Consider the following 17,323-nt stretch of genomic DNA (forward strand, 5'->3'; position numbering starts at 1 on the left):
CCCCCGGTGGTCAGTGTGCATCATTGTGATCGGTCGTTCTGCCAGTTGTTCTGTCATTCAGTCGATTTGCATATTAGGGTTTTATTATATAGGATGTTCCACAATTTTTATTTTTTGCTTTCTGGTTTATGTTCTTGGCCCATATTTCCATTAGGAGGTTTATATTTTTTAATTGCTTTGCAAAAGAACTTCATATGTAAAAATATTAATTTTGCCTTAAATAGTGCCAATATTTTTTCCATTTGTCTTTAAATTTTTATTTAGTTTTTTTAAAATATATTTTATTGATTTTCTACAGAGAGGAAGGGAGAGGAATAGAGAGTTAGAAACATCGATGAGTGAATAACATCAATCAGCTGCCTCCTGCACACCCCCTACTGGGGATGTGCCCGCAAGCAAGGTACATGCCCTTGACTGGAATGGAACCTGGGACCCTTCAGTCGTCAGGCCGATGCTCTATCCACTGAGCCAAACCGGTTAGAGCTTTATTTAGTTTTTTGACATGAAAGTTTTTTAAACATCAAACATTTAAGTGCTTTTCCTTGTATAAATGTTATGTTTAGAAACTTCTTTGTCATATAAACATCAAACAAATGCTTGCTATTTCTAATAGCGGCATTGTTTTTATCTCTTGCTGCTGCCCTGGAATTTATTTTTGGTACATATGAAATGTAGGGATATAATCTTTTCTCCAACTAAAAAACTATATTTTTGAAATAGTAAAAGTCTTATATTCTTGAGTGTTTGTTTCTGGGCTTTCTATTCTGAAAATTATCTGTATACTTTTTATCAGGACTCTACTCATGATGGAATCATTTTAAAATAAAAATTTAATTACATATCATTTTATGAGATTCAGTTTAGAAAATAAAAATGCTCACCCATAGAGCTTTATATATTTTCAGTTTCAATTTTAGGAATAATTTTTTCCTTTTTTTCTTTAATAAAACTTGAATTTAGGATTGAATTATAGTAAAAGACTTCGAATGGCTATAATTTTTTTTTTAAGTGAAAAGGACAGAAATAAAAAGGAAGAGGAAAAAAAAAAAAGCAAAGGAAAAACTAGAGTCATGACTCAGAGCAATCTAAATTTAACCTTAGTTAACATCTTGGTCGATGGTCAAATCAGAAAAAAGTTATGTTTTCAAGTTTGACTTTTGTAGCAGTAATAAAGAAAAATATTTTGGTTTGGGTATAAAAATAATTTTTCAATATTTGACTATGATAGGACTTGATGATTGAAGACAATCTTTTAAAACTTGAAGCTAAACGTACTCGTGAATTGCTTCACAGTAAAGCAGAAGAAGTTCTTTCTCTGGAAAAAAGAAAACAGCAATTACAAACAACTATGGAAGAACGAACTGAAGAAATTAAGGTTCACAAAACTATGCTTGCATCACAAATAAGATATGTTGATCAAGAAAGGCAAACCATAAGGTAACAATTAGAATTTTCACATCCTGCTAATTTTGAAAACATAATTCCGTTTTCATATTGTTGGAAAACATAATACTGCTCCCTCTGCCACCCTGGGTGTCCATCTTTTTCATATTCATTTGAAAAGCCTTTTAATATAATACTAGAGGCCCGGTGCACAAAAATTTGTGCACTCGGGGGGGGGGGGGGGGGGTGTCCCTCAGCCCGGCCTATGCCCTCTCACAGTCTGGGACCCCTCAGGGGATGACCATCTGCTGGCTAAGGCCTGCTCCCCAGGGGATTGGGCCTAAGCTGGGAATCAGATATCCCTCTGGCAGCCCGGCAGCCATCGGGAGATGTCCACTTGCCAGCGGGGAGCAGACCTAAGCTGCAGTCGGACATCCTTAGAGCTGTTGAGGAGGCAGGAGAGGCTCCCACCACCACCACTCTACTGGCAGCCATCAGCCTGGCTTGTGGCTGAGCAGAGCTCCTCCATGTGGGAGCTCACTGACCACCAGAGGGCAGGTCCTGCATTGAGCGTCTACCCCAGGGGTGGGCAAATTTTTTGACTCGAGAGCCACAATGGGTTCTTAAACTGGACCGGAGGGCTGGAACAAAAGCATGGATGGAGTGTTTGTGTGAACTAATATAAATTCAAAGTAAACATCATTACATAAAAGGGTACAGTCTTTTTTTTTTTTAGTTTTATTCATTTCAAATGGGCCGGATCCGGCCCGCGGGCCGTAGTTTGCCCATGGCTGGTCTACCCCCTGGTGGTCAGTGTGTGTCATAGTGACCAGTCATTCCCAGTCTTTCTGCTGTTAGGGTCAGTTTGCATATTACCCTTTACTATATAGGACAGAGGCCTGGTACATGGGTGGGGGCCGGCTGGTTTGCCCTGAATGGTGTCCCGGATCAGGGTGGGGGTTCCTACTGGGGTGCCTGGCCAGCCTGGGTGAGGGGCTGATGGCTGTTTTCAGGATGCCCGCACCCCCTTCAGGGTGGGGGTCCCCAGTGGGGTGCCTGGCCAGCCTGGGTGAGGGGCTGATGGATGTTTTTAGGCGGGCCAAGCCTGCAACTGAAGCTCCCAGACTCTCCTTTTTTTTTTTATTCTGGGATTTATTTACCTTCTGTAATTGAAACTTCGTTGCGACTCCAGCTACGGCTGGCTGAAAGCAGGTTTCTGGGTTTTGTTTAGCTTCTATAATTGCAACATTGTTGCTTAGAGTGCAGCTCAGAGCTGGGCTGTGCAGGCAGGGAACCTTGGCTTCCTCCATCGCTGGGGCAACCAAGCCTCATGTTCCCTTCAGCTGCTTGGCTGCCAGCCACCATCTTGGTTGGCAGTTAAGTTGCATAACACCCTGATTAGCCAATGGGAAGTGTAGCGGAGGTATAGTTAATTACCATGTTTGTCTATTATTAGATAGGATATGGGACATATGTTAGCCATAAATCTATGCTTTTTCATCTTTCTTTCCTTTGGCTAACTCCTCATCCCCCCCACCCCATTTTTTGTTGTTGTTGTTAATCCTCACCTGAGGATAATTTTCCATTGATTTTTAAGGAGAGTGGAAGAGAGAGGGAAAGAAAGAGAGAGAAACATCGATGTGAGAGAAACACATCGATTGGTTGCCTCCTGCACAAGGCAATCGGGGCTCAGGCTAGGGAGGAGCCTGCAACTAAAGTACCTGCCCTTGACCGGAATCGGACATGAGACCCTTTGGTCCACAGGCTGACACTCTATCCACTGAGCCAAACAAGCTAGCGCTAAATCCGCATTCTTTAGATCAGTGGTTCTCAACCTTCTGGCCCTTTAAATACAGTTCCTCATGTTGTGACCCAACCATAAAATTATTTTCGTTGCTACTTCATAACTGTAATGTTGCTACTGTTATGAATTGTCATGTAAATATCTGATATGCAGGATGGTCATAGGTGACCCCTGTGAAAGGGTTGTTTGACCGCCAAAGGGGTCGCGACCCACAGGTTGAGAACTGCTGCTTTAGATTCTCCTTTTTGCATTAACATCATTAATTGATTTTTTTATTGGGTTTGTGGTAAGGGTTTCTTAACATGTTTACCCTTATGGATAGCTAATAACTGTTTATCGAAGCAAATTTTCCCTAAAGATTTTGCATATCTTTTATAAGATTTATTCCTGGTTACATGTTATTTTTTAAATGTTACCATCAGTGTTATCTTCTTTAAAACATTTCATTTCTGATTTGTTGCTGATATATAAAAATACAGTTAATTTCTGTATAGTAAGTATCCAGCAACCTTGCTTAAACTCTCATTAATTTTAATAATTGATCTAGGTTGTAATTTCTATTTATTGCACTTACATCATTTGTAAATAAGTTTTTTTGCCTCCTTTTCAATCTTTATTAATTTTCTTTTTCTTGCTTTATTGCCCTTTCTATCTAACTTCCAGTTCATTGCTGAACAGTGGTGGTGATTGTTGGTACCCTCGTCTTGTGCCTGATCTCAAAGGGAAAGTTTTCATTTTTTTATCATTAAGTATGAAGTTTACTGTAGTGTTTTTTGAGATACTCTTTATAATATTAAGGGCTTTCCCATATATTTTCTTTCTTTGCTAAGAGATTGTTTTAATTTTTTTAATTTGGAGTGGATGTTGAATTTTATTATATGGTTTTTTGGCATTTGTTTATATGTAGCTCCTTCAGTCTGTTAATATAATTAAATATATTGATTGATTTTTCGAAGTTAAACAACCTTACATTTCTGGAATAAACTCAGCCTGTCTATCACATATTGTATTTTGTATACATCTAGTTTTTTGGGGTAGTATTTTTATACAATTTTTCACCTATGCTCATTCTTCTTTTTCTTTGGCCCTTGTCACATTATCAGGCTACTAAAGTTATGTCCTCTTCTATAAAACTATTTTTGTGTGTTTCTTATTTTTCTGTACTCTGGATAAGTTTGTAAAAGAGTACTAGTAGGAATTTTCAAAGGCCTCACTGAGAAAGCCATCAGAGAACTAGAGCTTTGTGAGGAGAATTTTCAACTGCTGGTTTAATTTATTTGTCGTTCATAGGACAGTGCAGATTTTGTACGTCTTCTTGAGTCAATTTTGGTAAATTACATATTTCCCTAGGAAAAGTTTTCTATTTCCTCTAATTTTCAAAGATACTGCCATAAAGTTGTTCACAATATTTTATTATTTGTTTCATAGCTGCAGTGTTTCTAGTATTTCATTCCTGATTTGAATTATTTGTAACATATCTTGCAAGTAATGGCATTTATTGCTCTTTGAAAATAATCAAATCTTGCTGATTTTTACCATTGTGAATTCATTTTTTATTTTATTAATTGCTACTCACATTTATTATTCTCCCTTCTATTTTTATGGGCTTACTTTGACTTCATTTTTCTAACTTTTTTCAGATAGATGCTTAGCTAATTAATTTTCAAATTTGAAAGCTAAAACAATTCCCTTAGGTATTATTTTAGCTGCATCTTTATTACCTAAGGGCTAGATACTAAATATTATAGGTTTTGCAGGCTATATGGGCTCTGTTGCAACAACTTAATTCTGACATTGTAGAGTAAAAGCAGCCATAGACAACATGTTAATAAATGAGCATGGATGGCTGTGTTCCAATAAAACTTTATGGATACTGGAATTTGAATTTTATAGAATTTTCATAGAATATAATTTTTCTTTTGATTTTTTAAAACCATTTTGCATTTAAAAATATAAAAGCTATTCTTTGCTCATGAACTGTACAAAAATAGGAGGCAGGCAGACTCCCCGGCTCTTTATTACCTAGTAATAATATTCCACTCTATGCATCTACTCCAATTTGTTATACATTTTCCCATTGTTAAACATTTGAATTGTTTCCAGTTTTTGGCTACTCCAGATAAAACTGCTATGAACATATGTTTTCTTGGTATGAACATATGCTTTCTTTTCTCTTGGGTAAATACCTAGAGTGGAATATCTGGATCATATGGTAGGTATTTCTTTCTGTCCTGCTGGTTTGTTTTTTTCATTGATTTTACGGAATTTTGTTTTTCTTTTTTCTCCTCTTCCATTGTTTGGAGGATATATATTCTAATTTTAATTATTTTGTTGGTTATTCTTAAATTCAGAAGAAACTTTAATCTTCCTGTATATATTCTAATTTTAATTATTTTGTTGGTTATTCTTAAATTCAGAAGAAACTTTAATCTTCCTGTCTTTCTATGAATACTGAAGATGAATTTGGTTTTATTATTTTTCCCTTCCCCAAAGAGCTTAAAACTCTTAGCATGTTTTAATGCTGCATTTCTTGTCTCCATCTTTCATGTATTATTGAAATCACTGATTATTATATCCAGTTGTTATTTATTGTTTTTAATATTATGTCTCTACTTTTAAAAGAACTACTTTCTTATAAGTTCTTTGAACCCTTCGGCCAATTGACAGCAGTAATTTCATTTTAGCTGTGTTTTATTTGTTTTTGGGTTCAATATTTTTTCATGTATCCTTTGTCTTCCTATTTTCTTGGATTTTCCATTTCATTTCTCTGGAGTATGTTCTGAATTTTTTTTCATTGATGTTTTCTGAAATTTTTGAGTCTTTTTCATAATTAAAACGTATTTATTTTACCCCATATTTTAATTAGTTGAACTTTGAGAGCATTGTTTCACATTGTTCTACATATAGTGCTATTTATGAGAGGTCTGATTTCAGGTTATTTTATTTTGTAGGAAACTTTGTTTTTGTTTTCTTTCTGGAAGCTTAGGACAATCTTTTTACCTTGGGGTTTTAGAATTTTCCTGTATGTGTCTGGGTGTTTTTTCATTTTTTCTTGTTTGACCCTTTGTGAACTCTTTCAGTTATTGCATTAAAGTCTTTCTTCAAATCAGGAAAATACCTTTCTATTACTTCTTTATTTTTTCTCACATCATACTCTATTCTACCCATTTGTTGCTCATTTTTAGTGGATGTTGGTCTTCTTAGATATGTCTTCACTTCCAGATTTCTTAAATTTTCTCTCATGTTAAATTTTCTATTATTTCTATTCCACTTTAGATATTTTCATTCTCTCTCTCCCTATCCCTTTTCTGTCTCTTCCTTGTTTCCTGCCTCTCTTTCTTCATATCTCTAATTCATTCTTTTTCTTCACTGGTTACATATGTACACCTGCAACTAACACACACACACAGACACACACACACACACACACACATCTATATATATAAAAGGCTAAGTGACCATCCAATCATCTGACCGGCCAGTACCTATGATGAGTACTGACCACCAGGGGCAGATGCTTAATGCAGGAGCTGCTGAGCTGCAATGACTTGGCAGCTGCGGTTCTCGGGTGATGCACTCTGAACCAGAGAGGAGTGAGCCCAATTCCACCTTTGGTCGTGGGTTATGTTGTTCCTGGACACAAATCTGGTTTACTGCACACTTGCATTTGTGTTCCACACCCTGTATTACAGCAACTTTGCAGAGTGCTCTCTTGCACTCCGGGATCCCTCGGGGGATGTCAAAGAGCCGGTTCGGCCCAATCCCCTCAGGCCAGGCCGAGGGGCCTGCTCACTCCAAGACTCCCTTCTAGTGGCGTTACCCCAGGTGCAGCCAGCCAGGGAGGGACCATGGGAGGTTGGCTCCAGGGCATGTCTGGCCGTCTAGCCCAGTCCTGCCCCACTCAGCCACCACCAGGGACTGCCTGCATTAGTCCCTGCACCAGAGCCAGCACCAGGCCAAGCCAGAAGACTAGAGTGTGAGTTTTCTTCTCTTTTTCTTTTCCTGCTCACTCTGCAGACACCCTTTGAGCCACGGTGCCACCCCAGGAATTCTAATTAATTTCCTTTCAATGTGCACGAATCCATGCACCAGGCCACTAATATATGTGTGTGTGTGTGTGTGTGTGTGTGTGTATAAAAATTTGTGCACTGGCGGGGGTGGGGGGTGTCCCTCAGCCTCACTTGTGCCCTCTCAAAGTCTGGGACCCCTCAGGAGATAACGACGTGCTGCCTTAGGCCCACTCCCGGGTGGCAGAGGGTAGGCCCAATCCCTAGGTGCAGCCCCTGGTCAGGTTCAGAGCAGGGCCGATTGGGGGGTTGGGGCGCCGCCCCCTGTCACACTCAAGGCAGGGTCGATGGGGAGGTTGCCGCACCACCCCCTGTTATGCACAGAGCAGGGCCGATCAGGGGGGTTGGGGCTCTGTACCCTGTCACACACAGAGCAGGGCCCATCAGGGGGTTGGGGCGCTGCCCCCTGTCACCCACAGAGCAGGGCCGATCAGGGGGTTGGGGCACTCCCCCCATCACACTCAGGGCAGGGCCGATGGGAGGTTGCAGCTCCACCCTGTTACACACAGAGCAGGGCCCATGGGGGGTGAGGGGGTTGGGGCGCCGCACCCTGTCACATACAGAGCAGGGCTGATCAGGGGGTTGGGGAGCTCCCCCCTATCAGGCACAGAGCAGGGCCAATCAGGGGGTTTGGGCGCCTTCCCCTGTCATGAACAGAGCAGGGCGGATAGGGAGGTTGTGGCCCCGCACCCTGTCACACACAGAGCCACAGGGTGATCAGGTGGTTTGGGCTCTGCCCCCTGTCACGCTGCTCCAGGGGCCAGGAGGCCTTGCAGCTCCGCTGATCCCAGTGCTGGGAGGCCTCGTGGCTCCACTGATCCCGGTGCTGGAAGGCCTCGCAGCTCTGCTTGACACAGGGGCAGTGAGGCCTCACTGCTATGCTAATCCCGGTGCTGGGAGGCCTTGCGGCTCCGCTGATCCCAGGGCGTGAGGCCTCGTGGCTCTGCTGATCCCGGGTTCGGGAGGCCTCGAGGCTCCGCTGATTCTGGTGCTGGGAGGCATATTACCCTTTTACTATATAGGATAGAGGCCTGGTGCATGGGTGGGGGCCGGCTGGTTTGCCCTGAAGGGTGTCTTGGACCAGGGTTGGGGTCCCACTTGGGTGCCTGGCCAGCCTGGATGAGGGGCTGATGGCTGTTTGCAGCTGGTCACACCCCCTTCAGGGTGGGGGTCCCACTGGGGTGCCTGGCCAGCCTGGGTGAGGGGCTGAGGGCTGTTTTCAGGCTGGCGGGCGACTGAGGCTCCAAACCTCTCTTTTTCTTTTTTTTTTATTCTTGTATTTACTTACCTTCTATGGCTGTCACTGAAACTGAGAGCCGGCTTTCTCTCTGAGGCTCGGCTCCAGCTCTGAGACCTCGGCTGCTGAAAGCAGGTATCTGGTTTGTTTGGGTTCTATAATCAAAACACTGTTTCAACTCCAGCTCTGAGGCCCCGCTGGCTGAAAGCAGGTTTCTGGGGTTTTGTTTAGCTTCTATATTTGTAACAATGTTTCTTAAACTGCAAGCTCAGAGGCTGGCAGCGGCACGTGGGGAACGTTGGCTTCCTCCATAACTGAAGCAAGCAAGCCTCCTGTTCACTTCAAGCTGCTGGGCTGCCGGCCGCCATCTTGGCTGGCAGTTAATTTGCATATCGCCCTGATTAGCCAATGGGAAGAATAGCAGAGGTACGGTTAATTACCATGTTTCTCTATTATTAGATAGGATAAAGGATGAATAAATATTTTCTGATGAAACAAGAGTAATACCTAAAAGTAAGCAAAATTGTAACTTCTGATATTAATGTTTTACCATCAATTTTCTTTAGGAGTAGGAAAACTGCAGATTTCCTTTCAGCATGGTTGGGTGGCCACTTTCATGTGGTTGTAGTAGGCAAATGTGTCACCCTCCATGCATATATGATTGTTATTAGTATTGTTATAAGTTAAAAATAGTTCATAAAATGTAAATTTACTGGAATAAAAGGAAAAATTTAATCAGCAGATTTAGGAATCTAAACCATGGATTTCTCATATTTCTGCAAGCTTTGTCAGGAGGGACACTAACTATCCTAGACTATTTAAAATTTTTTTTTTTGGTAAAAAACACATAAAACTTAGCATCTTAACCATATTTCAACACACAGCTCAGTAATTCAGTAATGTTAAGTATATTCACATTGTTGTGCAACAGATCTTCAGAACTTTTTCATCTTGTAAAACTGAAACTATATCCATTAAGCATTAACTCCCCATTTACCCCCTCCACTCTGCTAGCATCCATGAAACTGTGGCACTTGTTATCTTTCAAATAGGGTAAAATCTGAGACACTTCACACTGAATTATAAAAGTGAAAACATTTAATCTGAGTACAGTAGTAATCCAAATATAGCTGTCTTCCATGAGAACAATATAGTTCTTTTAAAAATAGTATTTGTTTTCCAGTGTTTAATTTTTCTTTTCTTTCCATATTAGTGCTGAGTTTCATGAGCGGCTAAGTAAAATTGATAAGCTGAAGAATAGATATGAAATTCTTACAGTTGTTATGCTGCCTCCTGAAGGAGAAGAGGAGAAAACACAGGCCTATTATGTAATAAAGGTAATCGTGATCAATTTATTGTTGTGATAGAAAGAAGTATCCTTTCTTTGTTAACAACCAAAATGGCATTTTTTCCCCATGAAATTTCAAATTTCATAGCAGTCTAGGATCCATTGCACTTAATTAGGGCCATAAAGCATTAGTTGCTAATTGAAATACTGAAGCTCTATTAGTTTTATACTCCTCCAGTCCATGAGTCAAAGAGTTCTAGAATACTGTTTGACACTTTTTTTGTGTGTGGCATCTTTGCATCCTATTGTTTCCCCTCATTTATTCAAAATTCATAATTTTTTTACCCTAAAATCTACCATCACTCCTCTAGACCTTACCATCGCCTGGAGTCACACCACTTCTGAAATCTTATACCCAAATTTACCATTGCAGTCCTGGTGTGGCAGAGATCCAGAGAGTAAGAGGGGCTGTCCCTTCATATTAGGTGGGGGACAAATGAACAGGTGAATCTGCTGTTCTTTCTGATGGTTGAGAGTTGTCTGCTATCTTATTCCCATTTTTCTTTGTGTAGCATCCTTACATGTTTTATGCATAACACTTCACATGTACCGGATGTGTAAAAATGAAACATTTCTTTATAACTATACTCAATGTGTCTTATGTTGAGAAAAATTATCAATTGCCTGAAAATGGGAAAAGCAGTCTGTAGGTGTGCAGTGATGCCACCGCGTGGCGACACCAGACTTGGCATTTTCTAGCGGGCCCTCCAGGGTTATTTGATTCTGTAGGAAGGTACACCTTCAACAGATTTCTATTGACTAAGCTACTTTATAACTCTGTAGGGACAGATCTTAACTTGTAGAAAACTGAGAGTTGTCCACAATGCAAATGAATCTTGGCTAGTAGAAATACAACTGATTAAACTCTATAGGGAAGATAACCCAAGCATTACATTTTGTTGCCCTAAAGGGTATAGTTTCATATATAGGCAAATTTATTTCAGCATTTGTGTATATTAAAACTGTTCCACTTCTCCCTTTGAACTTGTCTAACATCTTACGGGTTATTTCATTAATGAGTTGAATAAAATCTTTGACATGTTCATTTTATATTTGAGAATTTTTTAACTCTTTGAAAATACGTTAGCAGTTTACCACTGTAAAAAACTTAAACTTGCCAATTAGAACTGTCACTTTTGTTTTGGAATGTGGTAGATATAGGAATGTTAATTTAGTCATATCAAGATTCTCTTCCTTCCTTATATCCTTCAGGTTTATCTTTCCTGATGGGCACATATACATATGTTTACAGCATTGATGGAAGAGGAATTTGGTCACAATGCTTACCACTGTTGGGTGTCCTGCGTGGTGTATTGCAGGGGTATGCATGGCTTTGAGCCAAATGCTGCCCAACATTTGTGCGGTACACATAATACATCACTTCATTCAATTATAGTCTTGTCTATGGCTGTATTCATACTACAATAGCAGTGTATTAAGTACAAGTAGTTTTAACAGAGATGTCATGGTCCATAAAGCCTAAAATATGTACTGTCTCACCCAGGATATGCAGTTTGCTGAGCCCTTGTATTAAGTTTGCTAGAGTTGCCATAACAAGTACGACAAAGGCAGTTTTATGGTCTCCAGTTCTGAGGCTAGAAGTCTGAAATAAAGATAGCAATATGGTTGGTGCCTTCTAAAGGGAGAATGTTTACACGTCTGCTGGCAATCGTTGGTGTTCCTTGGCTTCTGGAAGCATCACCATGATCTCTGTCTTCATTTTCACATGGTGCCCTCTCGTCAGTCTTCCCTAAGAATGTCTGTATCTGTGTCCAAATACCCCATTTTTATTAGGACACCAATCGTATGAATTAGGGACCACCTTCATGACCTCATGGTTACTTGACTACATTTGCAAAGACCCTATTTTTTCCCAAATAAGGTCACATTTTTAAGTACTGGAGGTTAGGACTTCAAATCTGTTTTAGGGGAAACAATTCAATCCATTGCCCTTATTTTTGGTCCTGCAATAGGTTCTTGCCTATGGGGCACACATGGTTTTGCTCTTCCTTTTACCCTCCCTGGCACGTTATAGTATCTGACTTTTAAGAGCTAGAGTGAAAAGTATGATTAGTAACCAATGAAGGACTATCATCTTTCAAATCTCATATTTAAGTTCCTCTTAGTCTTTTTGTAAGGCAGTTCAATTCTGACAATTTAATGAAACTGTCCAGTAAAATTGGGAAAATGTTAAAAATGTTCACATAAATGCATAAAAATTTCTTCCAAATATCAGTTTTTCCAATCCAGGATAAAAGCTTGATTTAGAGGCAAATGGGATCAGAGTTTTAGACGTTTAAGTTATATGTGGAATTAAATTAGAAATCTGTATAAATGAACAAATTCAACCCCTTCATTTGACAAATAAACTGAACTCAAGAGAAGGGAATTATTTAATGTTATTCAGCTCACTAGTAGGACATTTGCAACTAAATTCTAGCTGTTTTGATTTGTTCTAGCTCTCACACTACACTGTATTTTGAATGAATCATTGCCAATTCTAGACTTGACTTAAAGGAATTAGATATAATTTATCTAAAAACTTTATTTTTTTGCTAAGCTTTGTGACTATGTACTACTTGCTATTATTTTTTATTATGAACTATTTTATTATGTACTAATATGTAGTTATACATAATTTTTGGTAGAATAAAACAAATATCAGAGAAAACATTAAAAATTGAAACATTACCAAACATTTTTTTCCAATGACCATCTTCTGGTTTAAATACACACACCTAGGGACTGAGTAAATTAACCATTTTTTACTAAGAATGGGTTTGAGTTCTTTTAAATATATATACATGCTCTGGTAACCCTTACCTGGAGCAGTTCTTTTGGAATTATTAGGGTGCAGCTCTAGAGAGCCTGGCCGTGACAGAGGTACGACGGAAAAAGTCACTGAATATGTCCACTCACTGAGGAATTTCTGGTTTTCAGCAATTAGTAAACTTAATTTTCTCTACCCACATTTATCACAATTATCTTTCTCTAATTAAAAAAATTAAAATGTGGCAAAATACATAAAACTTGCTATTTAACAATTTTAAGTGTACCGTGGTATTATATTCACATTGTTGTGCAACTAACACCATTACCAATCTCCAGACTGTTTTCACCTTCTAAAACTGAAACTGTACTCATATAACAGTAATTCCCCATTTCCCCCTACAACAAACCCTGGCATTCACCATTCTACTCTAAGTCTCCATGAATTTGACTACTCTAGGTACTTCATGTAAGTGGAATCATGCAATGCGATATTTTTCCTTTTGGAAATACAGAACACTTCACAAATTTGCATGTCATTCTTGGCGTAGGTGCCATTCTAACCTCTATAGTTTCAAATTAAGTTTGTGCTACTAAAATGAGTACTTTCTCTAACTTTAACATTACTAACTGCTCAAAAATGTTGAAATACTATTTCTATTAACACATATAACTACAACTGGCTTGGAAATGACAAGCATTTACTTTTCTGGGTGTGCCCTGTCTCACCTCTTTTTTACTCCTATGATATAAGAGAAAGTGTTCCTAAGTTTCTTTCAGGCCAGAAATATATTCTATTTAATATCTACTTTGAAACCTCCTTCTAGTTAACTCTTTCCCTTCCCAGTGAAGTTTATACCTGCTTGACATTTTGGTAATTTTTGTTGGCGAGTTTAATGTAAGCTTTGGTTAGTTACTGTGTTTCCATTACTGTTTTGTATCCTATGTGCTATATTTTGTAGGCCTTGAGGATTTGCTCTTCTGTAAATCAAATGAAAGAAATAAATGGTGCTTTATATGGACCTCAAGGCAACTTGGTATTGTTGTGAGTTAACTATGATCTGCCCTAAAAACAGTCCTTCTCCCCCCTGAGAAATACTATTATTTAGTCTTTCTATTCTGTTTTTACAGGCTGCTCAAGAAAAAGAAGAACTTCAAAAGGAAGGTGACAGTTTGGATGCTAAGATCAACAAAGCTGAAAAAGAAATCTATGCTCTAGAAAACACCTTACAAGTGCTGAATAGTTGTAACAACAATTTCAAACAATCTTTTAAAAAAGTGACACCATCTAGTATGTAGGAGTTAACATTTTAATGAATATATGCAATGAAAACTGTAGTTATTTGTTTTTAAAAAAGGAACACTGAGCAATGGCAAACAAAAGTGAACTTGTTTGATTGAGTCAGAAAAACCACCCCCTTTTAAAAAAAGTGCTAAAGTGTTATTTCCATTATTACTAGTAGTTCTAATGATACAACATATCACTTCTCTAGGGGATTAATTTCAAATCCACAGAAAATAGCACATTAGCTTCCCTGTGTTGACTAAATAAGAGTGGCTGCTACATATGCCCATATTGTTTTTCAACAAGTAGACATAGGAATTTAACCTTTCATAAGAAGAAATGTTAGAAATTTAATATACGTAAGATTTTAAGATTGATTTCTACAGAACATCTTAAAAATTTAAACTACAAATTGCCTAAATTTTAGGTGATGAGTATGGACAAAAAATCCAACTAGAAGAACAGAAAAGAGCTGCTGATGAAAAATACAGATACAAACAAAGACAAATAAGAGAGCTACAGGAAGACATCCAGGTAATTCTACAGGCTTTAGTAATAAGCCCTTAGTAGAAATAACCTAATATTATGTCTATTTTCTTACCCCATAATTTTTTTTAGAGAAATAGATGAGATGTCTCATTAAAATGAGGAAAAAAGTGATTAAAAGCATTAAAATAGCTAAAACCCCTGTGTTAAACACAGGATGGACTCTGAATCATCACTTGTTAGTTATTGAATCATTCCTTGCTAGTTAATTATGATCTATTCCTCTTTTATTTAATGTACTCTTATTTTCATTTAATTCCTTAAAGATTGTTTCATAAAACAAAAATTCAAAAGATAAAAATAATCTAGTACACAGAAGGTGCTAAAGCACATTACTGAAAGAGAAAACAATGTGCTTGGTAAGCAGGCTCTACATACAATTCAGATTTTTTTTTTTGCTAATAAAGCTGAAGGAATAGATGAATTGTGAATCTCTGAAAACTGCATGCATGTTTTCAATAGTTATTAAATTATTTATTTTTCCAAGTACCATAAAAATACTTTCCAGTAGAATTACATACAAAATTTAGTTATAAAGTCATTATATATGTTATTTGCCAGCAGAATATGTTATATACAAAAGTAAATGAATCAAGATTAAATGAATATTTGACAAATAGCAAGTTATGTTACTTTTGATTCTAATTAATAAAAATTTTAATAATTTTTTTTCTGCAGACCATGGGAAATACTTTAGAAATTATAGATCATTTAACACATAATGGAAAAGAAAAATTATCAGAGAAGCAGGCTTATTCACTTCAACTAAGTAAAGAAATTGAGGAGCAGAAGCCAAAATTAGAGAGAGTAACCAAACAGGTATTGATATTTAAAAAAAAATCTGACCTGTCATATTTACATTTTTTTGAAGTTCCAAATGGTAAACCCAAATCCTTTCATCCATGAAAAAACATTAAGTTCTGGAAAACAAGTTTAAGTAATAATTGACTACTGTTGACCAACAGTGTGCAAAACTCATCAAAGAGATCCGTCTTTTGAAAGAAACAAAAGAGGAAACACTAGAAGAAGGAGATATCAAACTTCGCGAACTGAAACAGTTTCACCAGGTCATTGATGGAATGCTAGCTGATGTCACAGCAAATGCCGAGATCCACATTATCCTTCAAACATACTTTCAACAGGTAGTCACTGTACCTTCTAGTTAGAAGTGTTTCTTAAACACTTCATGAAAATAATTTATGGCATTCATCAGAGTGAAATCTAATCACAAATATTCTTCTAAAACGCAGTGGTACTAATGACTGCTATTGAATGTACTTTCAGAAAGGTCTGGAACTCCCTACAGCTAGTACCAAACACGGGCCCCAGAGATCTCCTTCACAGGCTTCACTACTGTCACTAAGGTAAGTGGAAGGTTAAACCACCGCGTCCTCCGTGCACCCAGCCACTCCCACATTGCCACAGAGGTTGGATCTGCCAGTGCCCTCCTCCTCACCCACCTGCCGAGGTCAGTGTCACAGATGCAGGCACAGCCTGCAGAGCAACTTGCTTTCCAACCGCTTTGCATTACTGCAGAGTGCTTTGTGACTACCTGCTATTTCAGTAGGGTAGAGCAGGGTGAAATTTTAGAGGCAACTTAGATGTAGAGATATGAAGTATATTATTAAAACCACACTGTAATATTTTAAATACTCAGGATTTGATTTGTGTTGATTTAATTTGCTAAACAGGAAATTACTCTTTACTTCCAGTTTAGTGTTATCTAGAATTCTATCATCAGGGATGTTCAATCAACACTCTTATGCTTTGCTGACAAAATAAAAATGAACAATGATCCTAACTTTTAAATTTCCAATCTCCTACCTTCAGCAGCCACTTAGTTTTCATTAGTCCATGTAGGGATTTCACAAAGACAAAGGAATGTCCTAAAAAGTGGGGTTTAAATAAAAAGAACTGTTTTTACATAAACCTGGTGGGCAGCCACTTGAACATCCCTATACTGTCAAAAAACATTATATATATATTATATATAATATAAATATATTTACATAATATATATATATATTATATCATTTCTCACCTGAGGGTATCTTTATTGATTTGAGAAGAAGAGAAATGACTAGATGCCTCTTGCAACCTAGGTATGTGCCCTGACCAGGAATCAAGCATGCCACCTTTTGGTGTATGAGACAGTTTAACCAACTGAGTTACCCAGCCACGTGCATGTAATTTACAATTATATACAAACATATATTTTGCAAATTCTCACCAGAGGATATTTTTTACAGATTTTTTAGAGTGGAAGGGAGGGAGGTGAGAGAGACACACTGATCGGTTGCCTCCTGCACATGCCCCAACCAGGGCCAGGGATCGAAACTGTAACCTAAGTATGTGCCCTTGACCAGGAATCAAATCTGAGACCCTCCAGTGTACAGGCCGGTGCTCTAACCACTAAGCAACATCCGTCAGGGCTGTATTTTTAAACTTAGCATTTCAGAATTATGTAGCTAGTAATGATTTTCAAATGATCCCACCAGGACACTCACTTTCTTCTCTTATATAACCTATCATTTACTCACTTTGCCAGCACCCATATGCCCATGCCTTTTTGTTACCTTTTGTTTAATGAATTCTGCAAATCTTTAAGTTAATTATAGTTGAAAACATTTTTCTTTATAATTTATATTTGTTAAACTATTTTTTTTTACTGGTTTGAAGCTATTATGTTCATTACCTTTTCCTTAAAAAAACTAATTTCTTGATATTAAAGGTCATGCTTTAAAATTTATTATTAATACTATTAAAACTTTTTGCTCTCTTTAGTTGTGTGATTATGATATCTTTCACTATTAATGAGGGGGTCTTTATTAAAGTATAAATTTTGAATTAAATTTATAATAACTTTAGAAAAGAGAAAAAAGAA

General features: G+C 38.0%; 1 protein-coding gene across 2 annotated transcripts in view; it reads left to right on the forward strand.

The window, feature by feature from the left end:
* The window catches only part of CCDC39 (coiled-coil domain 39 molecular ruler complex subunit), a 48,710-nt gene that overhangs the window by 30,270 nt on the left and 1,117 nt on the right, over positions 1–17,323 (forward strand). For both annotated transcript variants that reach the window (XM_070406747.1, XM_070406748.1), the window contains 7 exons: positions 1,229–1,437; positions 9,705–9,828; positions 13,740–13,899; positions 14,321–14,427; positions 15,118–15,258; positions 15,405–15,581; positions 15,724–15,803. In XM_070406747.1, the coding sequence (XP_070262848.1) occupies positions 1,229–1,437; positions 9,705–9,828; positions 13,740–13,899; positions 14,321–14,427; positions 15,118–15,258; positions 15,405–15,581; positions 15,724–15,803 (998 nt within the window). The remainder of the gene's footprint in view (positions 1–1,228; positions 1,438–9,704; positions 9,829–13,739; positions 13,900–14,320; positions 14,428–15,117; positions 15,259–15,404; positions 15,582–15,723; positions 15,804–17,323) is intronic.

This window comes from Myotis yumanensis, unplaced genomic scaffold, assembly GCF_028538775.1.
Source record: "Myotis yumanensis isolate MYYU_CA2020_CCGP unplaced genomic scaffold, mMyoYum1.0.hap1 SCAF_2, whole genome shotgun sequence".
NCBI lineage: Eukaryota > Metazoa > Chordata > Mammalia > Chiroptera > Vespertilionidae > Myotis > Myotis yumanensis.